The 10,910-nt window shown below is 46.4% G+C and overlaps 5 protein-coding genes across 6 annotated transcripts; 2 read left to right on the plus strand and 3 right to left on the minus strand.

Moving 5' to 3' along the window:
* Positions 1-140: 140 nt before the first annotated feature.
* On the minus strand, positions 141-4,844 carry LOC136194656 (116 kDa U5 small nuclear ribonucleoprotein component-like). The gene is made up of 28 exons (XM_065983853.1): positions 4,637-4,844; positions 4,421-4,480; positions 4,320-4,370; positions 4,220-4,256; positions 4,082-4,160; positions 3,950-4,025; positions 3,829-3,894; positions 3,639-3,765; positions 3,495-3,577; positions 3,362-3,436; positions 3,222-3,313; positions 2,977-3,174; positions 2,831-2,921; positions 2,731-2,779; positions 2,531-2,676; positions 2,409-2,477; positions 2,263-2,350; positions 2,132-2,208; positions 1,937-2,077; positions 1,725-1,865; positions 1,580-1,673; positions 1,316-1,493; positions 1,049-1,263; positions 873-991; positions 729-823; positions 510-663; positions 347-454; positions 141-293 (listed from the first exon to the last, which is right to left on the minus strand). The coding sequence occupies exons 1-28, from the start codon at positions 4,748-4,750 to the stop codon at positions 198-200; spliced, it is 2,919 nt and encodes a 972-aa protein (XP_065839925.1). The 5' UTR covers positions 4,751-4,844; the 3' UTR covers positions 141-197.
* A 158-nt stretch (positions 4,845-5,002) lies between these two features.
* Positions 5,003-6,716, plus strand: LOC136194926 (ribose-phosphate pyrophosphokinase 2-like). Of its 2 annotated transcripts, none has more exons than XM_065984178.1 (8): positions 5,003-5,155; positions 5,211-5,394; positions 5,649-5,747; positions 5,802-5,926; positions 5,975-6,029; positions 6,092-6,210; positions 6,265-6,424; positions 6,476-6,716. In XM_065984178.1, exons 1-8 carry the CDS (start codon positions 5,034-5,036, stop codon positions 6,566-6,568), a joined length of 957 nt encoding a protein of 318 aa, XP_065840250.1. In that variant the 5' UTR covers positions 5,003-5,033; the 3' UTR covers positions 6,569-6,716. The 2 variants fall into 2 exon arrangements, with proteins under 2 accessions (XP_065840250.1, XP_065840251.1); XM_065984179.1 differs by having other exon boundaries at positions 5,021-5,155; positions 5,260-5,394.
* On the minus strand, positions 6,610-8,116 carry LOC136194925 (serine-enriched protein-like). The gene is made up of 3 exons (XM_065984176.1): positions 8,046-8,116; positions 7,737-7,983; positions 6,610-7,679 (listed from the first exon to the last, which is right to left on the minus strand). Exons 1-3 carry the CDS (start codon positions 8,089-8,091, stop codon positions 6,845-6,847), a joined length of 1,128 nt encoding a protein of 375 aa, XP_065840248.1. The 5' UTR covers positions 8,092-8,116; the 3' UTR covers positions 6,610-6,844.
* On the minus strand, positions 8,112-9,430 carry LOC136194928 (vacuolar-sorting protein SNF8-like). Its single transcript, XM_065984181.1, has 9 exons — positions 9,370-9,430; positions 9,274-9,324; positions 9,067-9,205; positions 8,951-9,003; positions 8,839-8,890; positions 8,702-8,774; positions 8,505-8,646; positions 8,374-8,448; positions 8,112-8,320 (listed from the first exon to the last, which is right to left on the minus strand). Exons 1-9 carry the CDS (start codon positions 9,415-9,417, stop codon positions 8,219-8,221), a joined length of 735 nt encoding a protein of 244 aa, XP_065840253.1. The 5' UTR covers positions 9,418-9,430; the 3' UTR covers positions 8,112-8,218.
* A 7-nt stretch (positions 9,431-9,437) lies between these two features.
* LOC136194927 (SAP domain-containing ribonucleoprotein-like) lies at positions 9,438-10,909 on the plus strand. The gene is made up of 11 exons (XM_065984180.1): positions 9,438-9,526; positions 9,602-9,695; positions 9,751-9,843; positions 9,900-10,033; positions 10,087-10,122; positions 10,178-10,251; positions 10,304-10,334; positions 10,388-10,438; positions 10,490-10,574; positions 10,638-10,720; positions 10,767-10,909. The coding sequence occupies exons 1-11, from the start codon at positions 9,482-9,484 to the stop codon at positions 10,803-10,805; spliced, it is 765 nt and encodes a 254-aa protein (XP_065840252.1). The 5' UTR covers positions 9,438-9,481; the 3' UTR covers positions 10,806-10,909.
* Position 10,910: the final 1 nt, after the last annotated feature.

The following is a 10,910-nucleotide window of genomic DNA, read 5'->3' on the forward strand; positions in this document are numbered from 1 at the left end:
GAGATTTAATCGAGACGAGACTGCATTGTAGACAGCCTGTGCACCTCTTAGAATCTCAAATAGAGCCCCTATTTGAGACAGAGCTTTATTTTTTCATCTTGTAGAGGGACACTATACGAAAGAACGAGACTGGGACTCTATTTACGGTACATGGATGATCTTTATTGAACGTTCACATTCAACGCTTTCAGTGTGTTCTATATGGGATAGCTAAACATAACGTCCTGCTTAGCCAACTCCAACAACATGGGATCATCAAAGAATTTATTGATGCTGACGTCTTCGCTCAATCCCTACAGAAATTAATTATTTAATTTAATTAATGCATTTAAATTGAATTTCCGACCTTTCGTCTCCTCGTCTTCACCATGAACTCTCGAGCCAAGTGGGGAGCCGGCTGCGGCTCGAGCGGCCGAATAACGATACTCTTGTCCAGAGGATCGCCGGGAACGATCTCAAAGACAAAAAATATCTCTACAAAGCGAAAACGAACCGCGCCCCTCTCCTACCTGCCAGTGATGAAAGACAGACAAACAGAACGACTGTCCCTGCGTGTGCGTCCTCAAGTCCGTTTCAAAGCCAAACGAATCGATCACGGGTATAAAAGCCTTGATGCCATAGAGAGGAGACCCGGGCACGGGCGCGTCTTGCGTTACGTGACCCCTATAAAGAAAAAAAAACGCCTCGCTAAAGAGAGAATAAATAAATAATAAATTGTTTCAGTCTACCTGCGTTTGGCTAATACTGTATAGACAGCGGACACGCAATCCGCAGGCGCTTGAACCTCCACATAATAGTAAGGTTCCATGAGACGAGGAGTTGCCTGTAAATAAAATTTGAGTCTCAATCCGAAGACTAGATGTCTTGGTTACCATGAGAAACGCCGAATAGGCCACGCGTCTGGACGTCGGAATGATTTGACCGCCCCCGCGGTGTATCGGCTCCGGCGCAATGACGGCGTCGAGAATTTTGAACTTCACATTTCGAATAGCTAAACAAATAAAAATAATGATAAAGATTTTTTTCCCCAACGAGTATTGCTTCTTACGTTCGTCGCAGAGGGGACCCTCTCGCGTTCCCCACTGGAATCCCTGCACGACGGACTCCTTCACGCTATTCAAAAGGCTCTTGTCGACTTCGGAAGGCAACGTGTCGTCGACCAAAACGTTAGGACCGGTGACGTCCGGCCCGAAAGCCCAAATCGATCGAGCAGCCAAAAGATCCCACTCGTATTTCGTCTGAAAAAATTCGCCTAATTTTCTCCTAACCAGGTGTAGTGTGAGAAAGGAGGAAGAGCGTTTTCTATGGGACGCACTTGGGCCAGTCGATTTTTACGATTTCCGTTTCGATATCTTCGGCGAGGCCTTTTTCAAGCGGCTCGGCTATCATCGTGATCTTGTTTCTCTTATTCGGCGTCTCGGCGAAACACTTGAGAGACGACGTTTCGACGACCGTCTCGCAGAAGGCGACAACAGGATCAGCAACCTTAATTTCTACAGAAAAAAGAATAAATAAATAAATAAATAAATAAATAAATAAAATTAACAATGCTTCACACATTCTTTTTTCTCCCGCTTACCTATCTCCGCGTACATCTTTCGCATGTCGTGCATAACGCAGTCTAAGAAGAGTTCGCCCGTGCCGAAGATGACGTGCTCCCCAGATTCCTCCACCTGCGCGTGCGACATGCCATGGATTGCGCCAAGGGAGGAATCCCCACTTACCTTTGTGTTCAGAAGGGGATAGCTCTTGTTCGCCTTTCGTAAGCCGTCCAACATTTTCGGCAGTTCGGACGGATTGACCGGTTCGACGGCGATCTTCACTATGGAGCACGTGTTGAACTTCAACGGCTTGAAAATCTGCGCCTGAAAAAGAAAAGAACAATAACGTTCCCTTTCAGAACATATGTCCTCTTAGGTTAGGTGGTCTCACTTACCTCTTCGTTTCCTGACGAGTCTGTAATAGTAGCCGTCTTCGCTATGGGTTGGTCGACGCCTTCGATGAGAACCCAGTTTCCCGCTGGAACTTGACTCACTTCGATGGTATAGCGAGCTTCGCTGATCCACAAGCGACCAGCCTACACATAAACATCAATATACACGTATATCGATTGAGATGCCAAGGGGCTTACCGTGACTACGCGCGAGTCTTCTTCGTCTTCGAGCGAGTATTGCTCTCCTAGCACCTTGACTTCGCTGTTCGCACGAACTGGGGATAAAGAGATTCTTAGATGTTATGGCGAACTCTCTTAGGACGACTCACGCGTTCCGCTTATGACTCGGCCGAAACCGTAGAAAGTCGAGGCGTCTTGCGAAGGATACAATTTCGTCACATTGACCATTAACGGACCCTAGATAGGTCCATCCATTCACAATATAGAGGAATAAACGAATGAGATAAATAATTACGTCAGAATCGCATTCCATCATAGCGGCGCCAAGATTTTCGTCCAAAGGACCGGTATAAATGTGCTCGACCTAAGAAAAAAAAATGATCTCTTTTCGGTGTCATCTTTCTGCTTTTGACTTGCCTTTCTTTCGGCACCGGCGAGCGGCGAGGGAATGTAAGCGACGCACATGCTGACAAATCCCGTCGCTTTGCCGAAGAAACGCTGACAGACGAGCTGCAATAGAGGACGCATGTTCATTTTCATTTGCGACTTTGAAAGATGAATGCCTTGAGAAGGAAGAATACAGTATGCAAAGAGACAACAACAAAAAAAAGTGTTACCCAATTCATCGAGAACTCTAGGTAGAGTCGTATCCACATCTCCAACAACCTATATAGAGAAAATTAAAATAATTAATTATTCAATATAATCTAGGTTCACCTGCGATATTATCTTGTATAGAGGCTCTAGAATGAATTCGACGAAGCTTCGCTGACTGGTGCTACTTGGCTGCTTTCGCGTGAACGTGCGTCTGCATTAGAGAAAAGGCGTGGGCGTGCCACAAAGACTAGTTCGTCGATTCCTACTTCGTTCCGTTGAAGTAAATGTCGCCCCAGAGTCGTCGCGAAAAGTCGTCGCAGTCGAGCGCGACGCCGTAGCTCTCCGCGTAGATTTTCGCGAACGATTGCAGTGTGAATGAGAAACGATATAAGGAGCTCGCGAAGCAGACGTTGCCGCGAAGCGGCGACAGGATCTGATCGTCGATCGCTTCCGCAGAATACGTGCTATAGAACACATCAATATAATTCGTTATTTATTATTTATCTCTTACCTTATAAGCGAATTCACTTCGTCTATGACGTGTTTCAGCTTGTAGTAGGCGTCCGCTGGAGGCAACTTGAGTTCCAAGATGAGTCGATCGATCTGGGGGGAGATTATTTGTTAGTTGGCGTGACTATTTTATTTGCGCACCTTGTTGATGCAAAGCGAAATAGGCAATCGCTCTTGAACAGCGTGTTTGATCAGCCTCTCCGTGTTTAACATAACCTATTGGAAAATATTTTCCAATAAGGAGGCCCCCCCTTTCTCATCGACGACTACTTACGCCCTCTGAAGCATCGACGAAGATGACGACGCCGTCGCATATTTGAAGAGCTGCCGTTACTTCGTCGGAGAAATTCACGTGACCTGCGTGCAATCAGATATTTATTTATTTATTTTCTTTCTCTCGTCTTTCATTTTTTCTTGCCTGGCGTGTCGATGACGTTGAATAAGAACGATTTGTCCTTGAGATCTTGAAGAACGAGACTGACGGGCGTGCTCTTGATGCTGACGCCGCGCTCCTGTTCCGTGAAGAGCGTGTCCGTGTAGCGAAGCTAGAATAAAAAGGAAGACGGTCTAGATCAATATAATAATAATAAGGAAAATTCTTTCTCTACGTCTTTGTCTTCTCTAGAATGAATTCCTGGATGAGTCTGCTCAATGAGAAGATCGACGAAGGAAGTCTGATATAGAGAGAGATATGCGTTTTGGTGACGTCACAAATCTATCAATATAAACCTTTCCGTGATGAAGGTGACCGATGAAAGCAACGTTGCGAATCAACTCGGAATTGTCCATCAAATCGGCGAGAAATCTTGTATACACAAGGTTACTATGGTGACGAAAGACGCGCTATGAAAAATTCCTCACTCCAAGTTGTAAACGGTGTCGGGAGTGTCTCGTTCGACGTGAGAAAACTTGAGTTTCTTGACGGGAGCAATGATTGGTTCTGAAAAAAAATATCATCTCGACTACCTTACATACATGTATATTAGCTATATGGCCAACCTGTCAAAGGTTGAGTATCCTCTTCTTGAACAATAGTCTATTAATTAATTAATTAATTAATTAATTAATTAATTAATAAGAAATTTTGACTTTTTCTCACCTCGACGTCGGGTCCGTAGACTTCGACTGCTGATGGATAATACTTTTTGTCCTGAAAAAATATAAAATTAAAAGTTTCCTTTTCTTTTCTATAGTACTGACCTCGTGCAAGACAACGGCTGTAGAGGGATCTATCTCTTCTTCCTCTTCCATATTCTCCTCCTAAAATTCCATAATTATACTTGAAGTAAGCGAATTCTTTATCTCATGCGAGATTGCCGTAAGTATGCGCGTAACAATAGATGTACGTACGTACGCCGTTTTTGCTATTTGTAGGGTCTTAGCACTAGGGCGAGTGAAAAGAACGTTTTCGAGTACCTGCTCGACATCTTCGTCGGCGTCCGGCTCCGCTTCTGCTTCTTCTTCGCTCTCGTCGCTCTCCAGCTCCGGGCCAATGTAGTTTCCAAACTCGTCATACAAGTCGGGATCCATTTGTAGTGCAAGGGCAGTGAAAAACGACCGAACAGTACGGAGAAAGCAAAGTTTTCCTTTGCCACCTTTAGCCGGGATATCCGATGGAGCACGTGGCACGTGCCTTCCTCAAACTGTAGTCTAGTGCAGCAATGAATGACTGGTGTATACAAAAGTGTGCATTATTATACCCTGCACTTGTAGATAGTAAAGAATTCACTACCATATTCCGAAAGATGGTACACGTATCCGAAAACACATGTGACTATCGCGAGCCCGGATATACGTGACGCAAAAAAACGCCATGCCGAATATCAAGGTATTCGTCGGCTCGTCGCATCGCGACTTGGGCGAAAAGATCGTCCAACGACTGGGAATCGAACTGAGCAAAGTCACCCTAAAAAAGTTCTCAAATCGCGAGACGTGGTAAGAAAAAACGAACGGCAATCGTTCGCGCGAGCGAACCCGTCTTCGATCCTAGCGTCGAAATCGGCGAATCGGTTCGCGGCGAAGACGTTTTTATCCTGCAGAGCGGCTGCGGCGAAGTAAACGATCATTTGATGGAACTCCTCATAATGATCAGCGCCTGCAAGACGGCATCGGCGAGTCGAGTCACGGCCGTCATACCCTGCTTTCCCTACGCGCGACAAGACAAGAAAGACAAAGTAGAGATAGCCTATAGATATAGATATGTATACACATCGGGTCATCACGTGACATATGATCTTAACGTTTCGTTTAATTAATTAATTAATTAATTAAATAATTGATTAATAGAGGTTCCATTGTACTGAGAACTTTGAGACCTGCTGTCTCCTATGAAAAGGTCTCTACTATAAGATGCTGTACATTGAGATATGGGGGGGGTTTCAACGTAATAATCTAAAGGGACTCTTCACACGTGTATCTCTCTTCTTAGAGTCGTGCACCTATTTCGGCGAAGCTCGTTGCTAATATGCTCTCCGTTGCTGGCGCCGATCACATCATCACCATGGATCTTCACGCGTCGCAGATTCAGGCAAGAGAGAAGGGCTACGATGCGCTGTTGTAGAGCGGGAGTCTCCGCGCGTAGGGATTCTTTGATATACCCGTCGATAATCTTTTCGCCGAGCCGGCCGTGCTTCGCTGGATCAAGGAGAACATAGCCGATTGGAAAGACACGATCATTGTGTCTCCCGATGCAGGAGGAGCGAAGAGGTACATAAGAGCCAATGCAGTCCCCGGTGTACAGTAGTTCATCTCTAGGGTTACTTCTATTGCTGATCATCTCAATGCTGACTTTGCACTCATCCACAAAGAGGTGCCTACAGAGAAGAATTAACGTGTTGGTTGTTTTTTTTCTTGAAATCTATTGCGTCTTAGAGGCAAAAGGCCAACGAAGTCGCCAGCATGGTTCTCGTTGGCAGCGTCAAAGGCAAAGTTGCTATTCTAGTCGACGACATGGCGGACACGTGCGGGACCGTGTGCCTAGCAGCAAAAAAGTACATAATCAATATCTTAATACACAACTGTACTCCACTCTTACCCTTCATCAGGCTCCACGAAGCGGGCGCCGTCAAAATCTACGCCATCATGACGCACGGAATTTTATCCGGACCCGCTCTCGATCGCATCTCCACGGCACCTTTCGAACAGATGGTCGTCACCAATACGATACCGCAGGAAGAATGCCTTCAACAGTGTCCAAAAGTCAAGGTACGCGTACGCATACAATCGCGGCGTCTCGGTAAACCCTTTGCCTCTAAGGTTATTGACATATCGATGATACTGGCTGAAGCGATTCGGAGAACGCACAACGGGGAATCCGTGTCCTATCTCTTTTCGAACGTGCCTCTTTGAGAGAGGAGAGAGGGAGAGAGGGAGAGACAAATTCGAAGACGTTTAGTGACCAAGACTATTGCTTAGATCTCTAACGTTAGTCACCAGTAGTTATCATAGAAGATTCGACGACGAAAAAGTTACCAAATAAAGTTTAAATTGCACATTAGATAGTCCATCCATAAGTACGCGGAAAGCTAAATGAACTCAATAATTCGGGGGAAGTGACTTTGTGATCATAAATACTCTAAAATAAAGCGACTTCTCTACCTACGTGCGCCACGTGGAATTCCACCCCTAGACGGACGATTCAGACGCCAACGTATCCCTCGGCGTTGGCGAACGAATCTTAGCGCGCGGCGACTGCCTATCCATGTCGACCGAAGCGGGATCGGCGTGATAGGCGAGCGCCATCATAATCGTCTCATCAGGAACAAATCCGAGCGGCTTGATCTCCTTCATCAATTTCGCGGGCGGAATTCGATGATAGGCAATGCAGCTGACAAGCGGCTCAATCGCGCTCTTAACGCTCACGCTCGGATCGCGTTTATTGCAGGCGACGGCCCACGCGTGTGCCGCCGCGAATTTCGTCCATTCGGACGCCTTCAATTCGTCGCGCGACAATATGAGACTCACCACGTGACCGGGCAACGTGGCGAACGACGGCAAGGCGAGCACCTCGTTGCCGTGCCGATCGATGTACTCGAGCACCTTGTGCACGAGCGACTTCGTCGATTTGTATTGGATGTAGCGTTCGGCGATGTTGAGCAGCGGGCAGACGGTGTCCGTTCCGATGCAGCTGTCCACGAAGCCCATGCACGCCTTTTTGAGCTCGTCGACGCCGAAATGATCGGCGGCGTTCATGAGACCCGGAAGTATCTGCGCTTGAAGGGTGCACGTGCCGGTGTGAAGGAAGTGTATGAGTTGCTTGAATTCGAGATGTTCGAAATCGGGTATGACGTAGCATTTGCCCGGGGGAGATAGGGACGCGTTGGTCGCCGACGACGACGACGAGGAGGAGGAGACGTTGCCGTCGATCTGGGAAGTGAATTTTCGCGAGGCTTTCTTTTCCAGCGTCGCCGCGCCGCCGGCGAGCGGATCCCTTTCGGGAAATAGCATTTTTCGAAATACTCTACATACGGGGACGCGAGTTTTCACGTGAGATCGATTCCTACGTCATCGTACGGACCTGCTGCGCGCGGCGAGAATCGCTCGTACGCCGCAGACGGGCTGCTTGTCGTCACCGACGAGAAATGTGACGTCAGCAACTTCCGGCATGTTTGCTAGGAAAGCGAGATCGCTGACGAGACCGGCGCGATTTTCGAAACGAAATCGCGAATTGCCGTTCGGTTCGCGTTCGGATACGATGCGACCCGACGACGAGTCGGAGGAAGCGATCGTCACGGTGGGCGTCGTCGCGTTTCCGATCGATTCCGCTGTAGAAGAATCGCGATCCGCTGATTCAAACGAAAGAGCAATAAGGAGATTATGCTCTTACTCGAGCTAGAAACGAAGGCTAGACCCATAGAGCTTTCTTCGTTCATGGCGTGACACTTGTCAGTGGTCAAATAGCGCACTTTATTGCAGTGTCATAAACCACACTGGTGGGGGGCGAGGAGTGGGGCGAGTATGAGGCGATGCAGACTCTCTTACTAAAAATAGATCTTCAGCTTAGTCGTCACCGCTTGTGTCAGGTAATAGGCTCGGAAACCAGTAGTGTCTTTCACTGGCCTGATCGTCTACCCAGGCCATGCCTTCGTGAACGAGATGCTCCTATAGTACATAGGCATATAGAGAAATATCACGAGTACACAAAATCTCCTTACCAAAGCGTGAAGAGCTCTGATTTTCTGCCAGTTGAGATCTCGCACCAAGTACGACTCGCACGTGTATGCACTTTCCTTTTTTTTTTGGAAACATCATTGCTGGTAGTGAGATTCTAATTTTGGTTGCTAACCTCGGCGTGTTCGAGCACCGCCGTGTCGTCGATGCTCAATTCGCCGGGAACGGATTGAACGAGACGTCGCCCGTGGACTGGGATCACGGCGAAGCCGCTTCCGAGAACGCGAAGCTTTTTAATGGCGCGCAGTATGTCGTCACTAAATAAATAAGAATCGATATATAAAATTCGACCAAGACTTTTTTTCGACTCACTCGCTTACTTCCTGTCTGGATTTTCCTCTCGATTTCTGAAGTCTCGTTCTGAGATCCTCGAGACTAATAAGACCTATAAGTAACGCTACTTGAAGAAGAAGAAAAAAAACTAGACAAAAATACAGGGGTCACAGTACCTCCGTTTTTAGATCTAGTAGCGAGACACACCTCAATCACCTGCACTCCCAGCTGAACAAGAGATATTTATAAATATAAATACAATATGGTGTCTATTTTTGCTGTGCTAACTTCGTAGTAAAAATCTCCTACTCCAAGCATTTCCGCCCAGAATCCTTTACTTGCTATTTTATATAGATTTAATTAATTAATTAATTAATTAATTATATTTTGAATTTTTTCTTTACATGCTAGTGGATCGACGCCAATTCGCGCGCACATTTGCTGAAAATGTTGTCGAAATTCGGCGTTTCTTTTGATGTCGTTTCGATGCTTTCCGGCGAATTCTTCCAAGTTCGATTTGAATTTTTCGAACTGTTCCTGCATCTGAAGTGCGGCAACAGAAAAAGTAAGTAAGCGGCGCCTCTTTCTCCCCCCTAATCGCGTCTCTTCACCTGAGAAAATTGGACTTCGGCTATTTCCGTCCCTTTCTCGGCGAATTTCGACTAAGAAAAAATTTCGACGACCTTTTCAAACAGATTTTTAACTACCTTAGCGAGCCTGTCCTTGTTTATCGCTCCAATTCCTCGTCGTTTCATTTTCGATTCCTCGAACAGCGCACGCTAACGTCACAACGCAGATTGTTTTCGCCATCGATAAGTCATGCCCGAAACGACGCTGAACCCCGCCGATCTCAAGAAACTAAAAGTACCCAATAACATCGACGCAACCAAGCTAAAAAATTCACCGGGCGCTCCCTTTGGGGGGGTGGGTAAAAAACAGGTGCCCGACCTAAAGCGCGAACTATCGAACCGAGGCCTTCCAGTCAAAGGGACCAAACCGGACCTCATTCAACGATTGACAGAGTATCTGCAAAGTGAGGATCCCCATAGAGCACGACTAGCCCTATACAAGAAAAAAAACTTGATTAGAGGAAGCGGCAGCCGCTGCTAGCGCTGCGGCTGCGGCTACGTCTACTGCCGCAGCTGCAGTAGAAAAAGATCTTTTAGAAGACGATGAGGACGGTATATGCATCTATATAATTATTGCGAATTATTATATAACTCATAAATTTTTTTAGCTAAATTAGAATCGGATGGAAGTGCTGTGGTCGCTGTTGCTGCGAAGCCAACAGTGCCCGTTGTCGCGACGGAGACCAAGGCATCGAATGAGAACAAACTGACAGTGGCGACAGGGGAAGACAAAGTCGTGAAGGTGAGGAAGAGAATGAGAGGTGATATCATTGCATGGAGATGATAATCGTGTAGATCGTGGGAAATCCGTCGGTAAAGGAGGATGTACCTGTAAGACACTGTATTAGTAATATCCTGTATGTTGACTATGACAAATGTGTGGTAGAGAAAAATTGCTAGAGCAAAGAAATTCAATGTGCCATTGTCGAGTGCAGACAAGAAAGCGGAACGAGCAGAAAGGTGATTGCTTTGCCACGTGGAAGTGCCAAATTCAACTTTGTATTTTTTTCAGATTTGGTACTGCTGAGCCTGCTGTCGCCACGGTCCATAGATTTTAAGCATGTCGCATAAAATGGGCATAACTATTTATCTCTAGGTCAGTAAACTCGACGAGAGAGCAAAGAGATTCAACATCAAAACGCCAGAGGTATTGAGACAACATATATAAGTCATCCAACAATAGCACCTTTTTCATCAGTTGAGTGGCGACTCTCGACTGAAGCAGAGACAGAAACGATTCGGTATCGTTACGACTCCGCTATCGGTCGATCACAATCCTTATAAGGAAAGCTCATTGCCAAAGATAGATAAGGGGCATCCGTTCAAGGGTTCTCTTTATATTCTCTAGGTGGATAACAGAGAGAGAGTTCGTCGTCGAAAGGAACGTTTTGGAGCTGTTTCGAGTGGAGCAATCAATACAGAAACAGATGTAAGGACTCGAGTGATAGCAGTATTATCATAATTATTTTGGGTAGGCGAAGAAGCGAAAGAGGGCGGAACGATTTGGATTGTGACTGCGAGACGCTGGGGTTTTAGTTAGGCCGTAGGCTACATGTTCAGGCAGCGAGTGGCGGGGTACTGCAGCCTTGAGTTAAATAAAGTTTGTGTTCATATTCCAT

This window comes from Oscarella lobularis, chromosome 13, assembly GCF_947507565.1.
Source record: "Oscarella lobularis chromosome 13, ooOscLobu1.1, whole genome shotgun sequence".
Classification (NCBI taxonomy): domain Eukaryota; kingdom Metazoa; phylum Porifera; class Homoscleromorpha; order Homosclerophorida; family Oscarellidae; genus Oscarella; species Oscarella lobularis.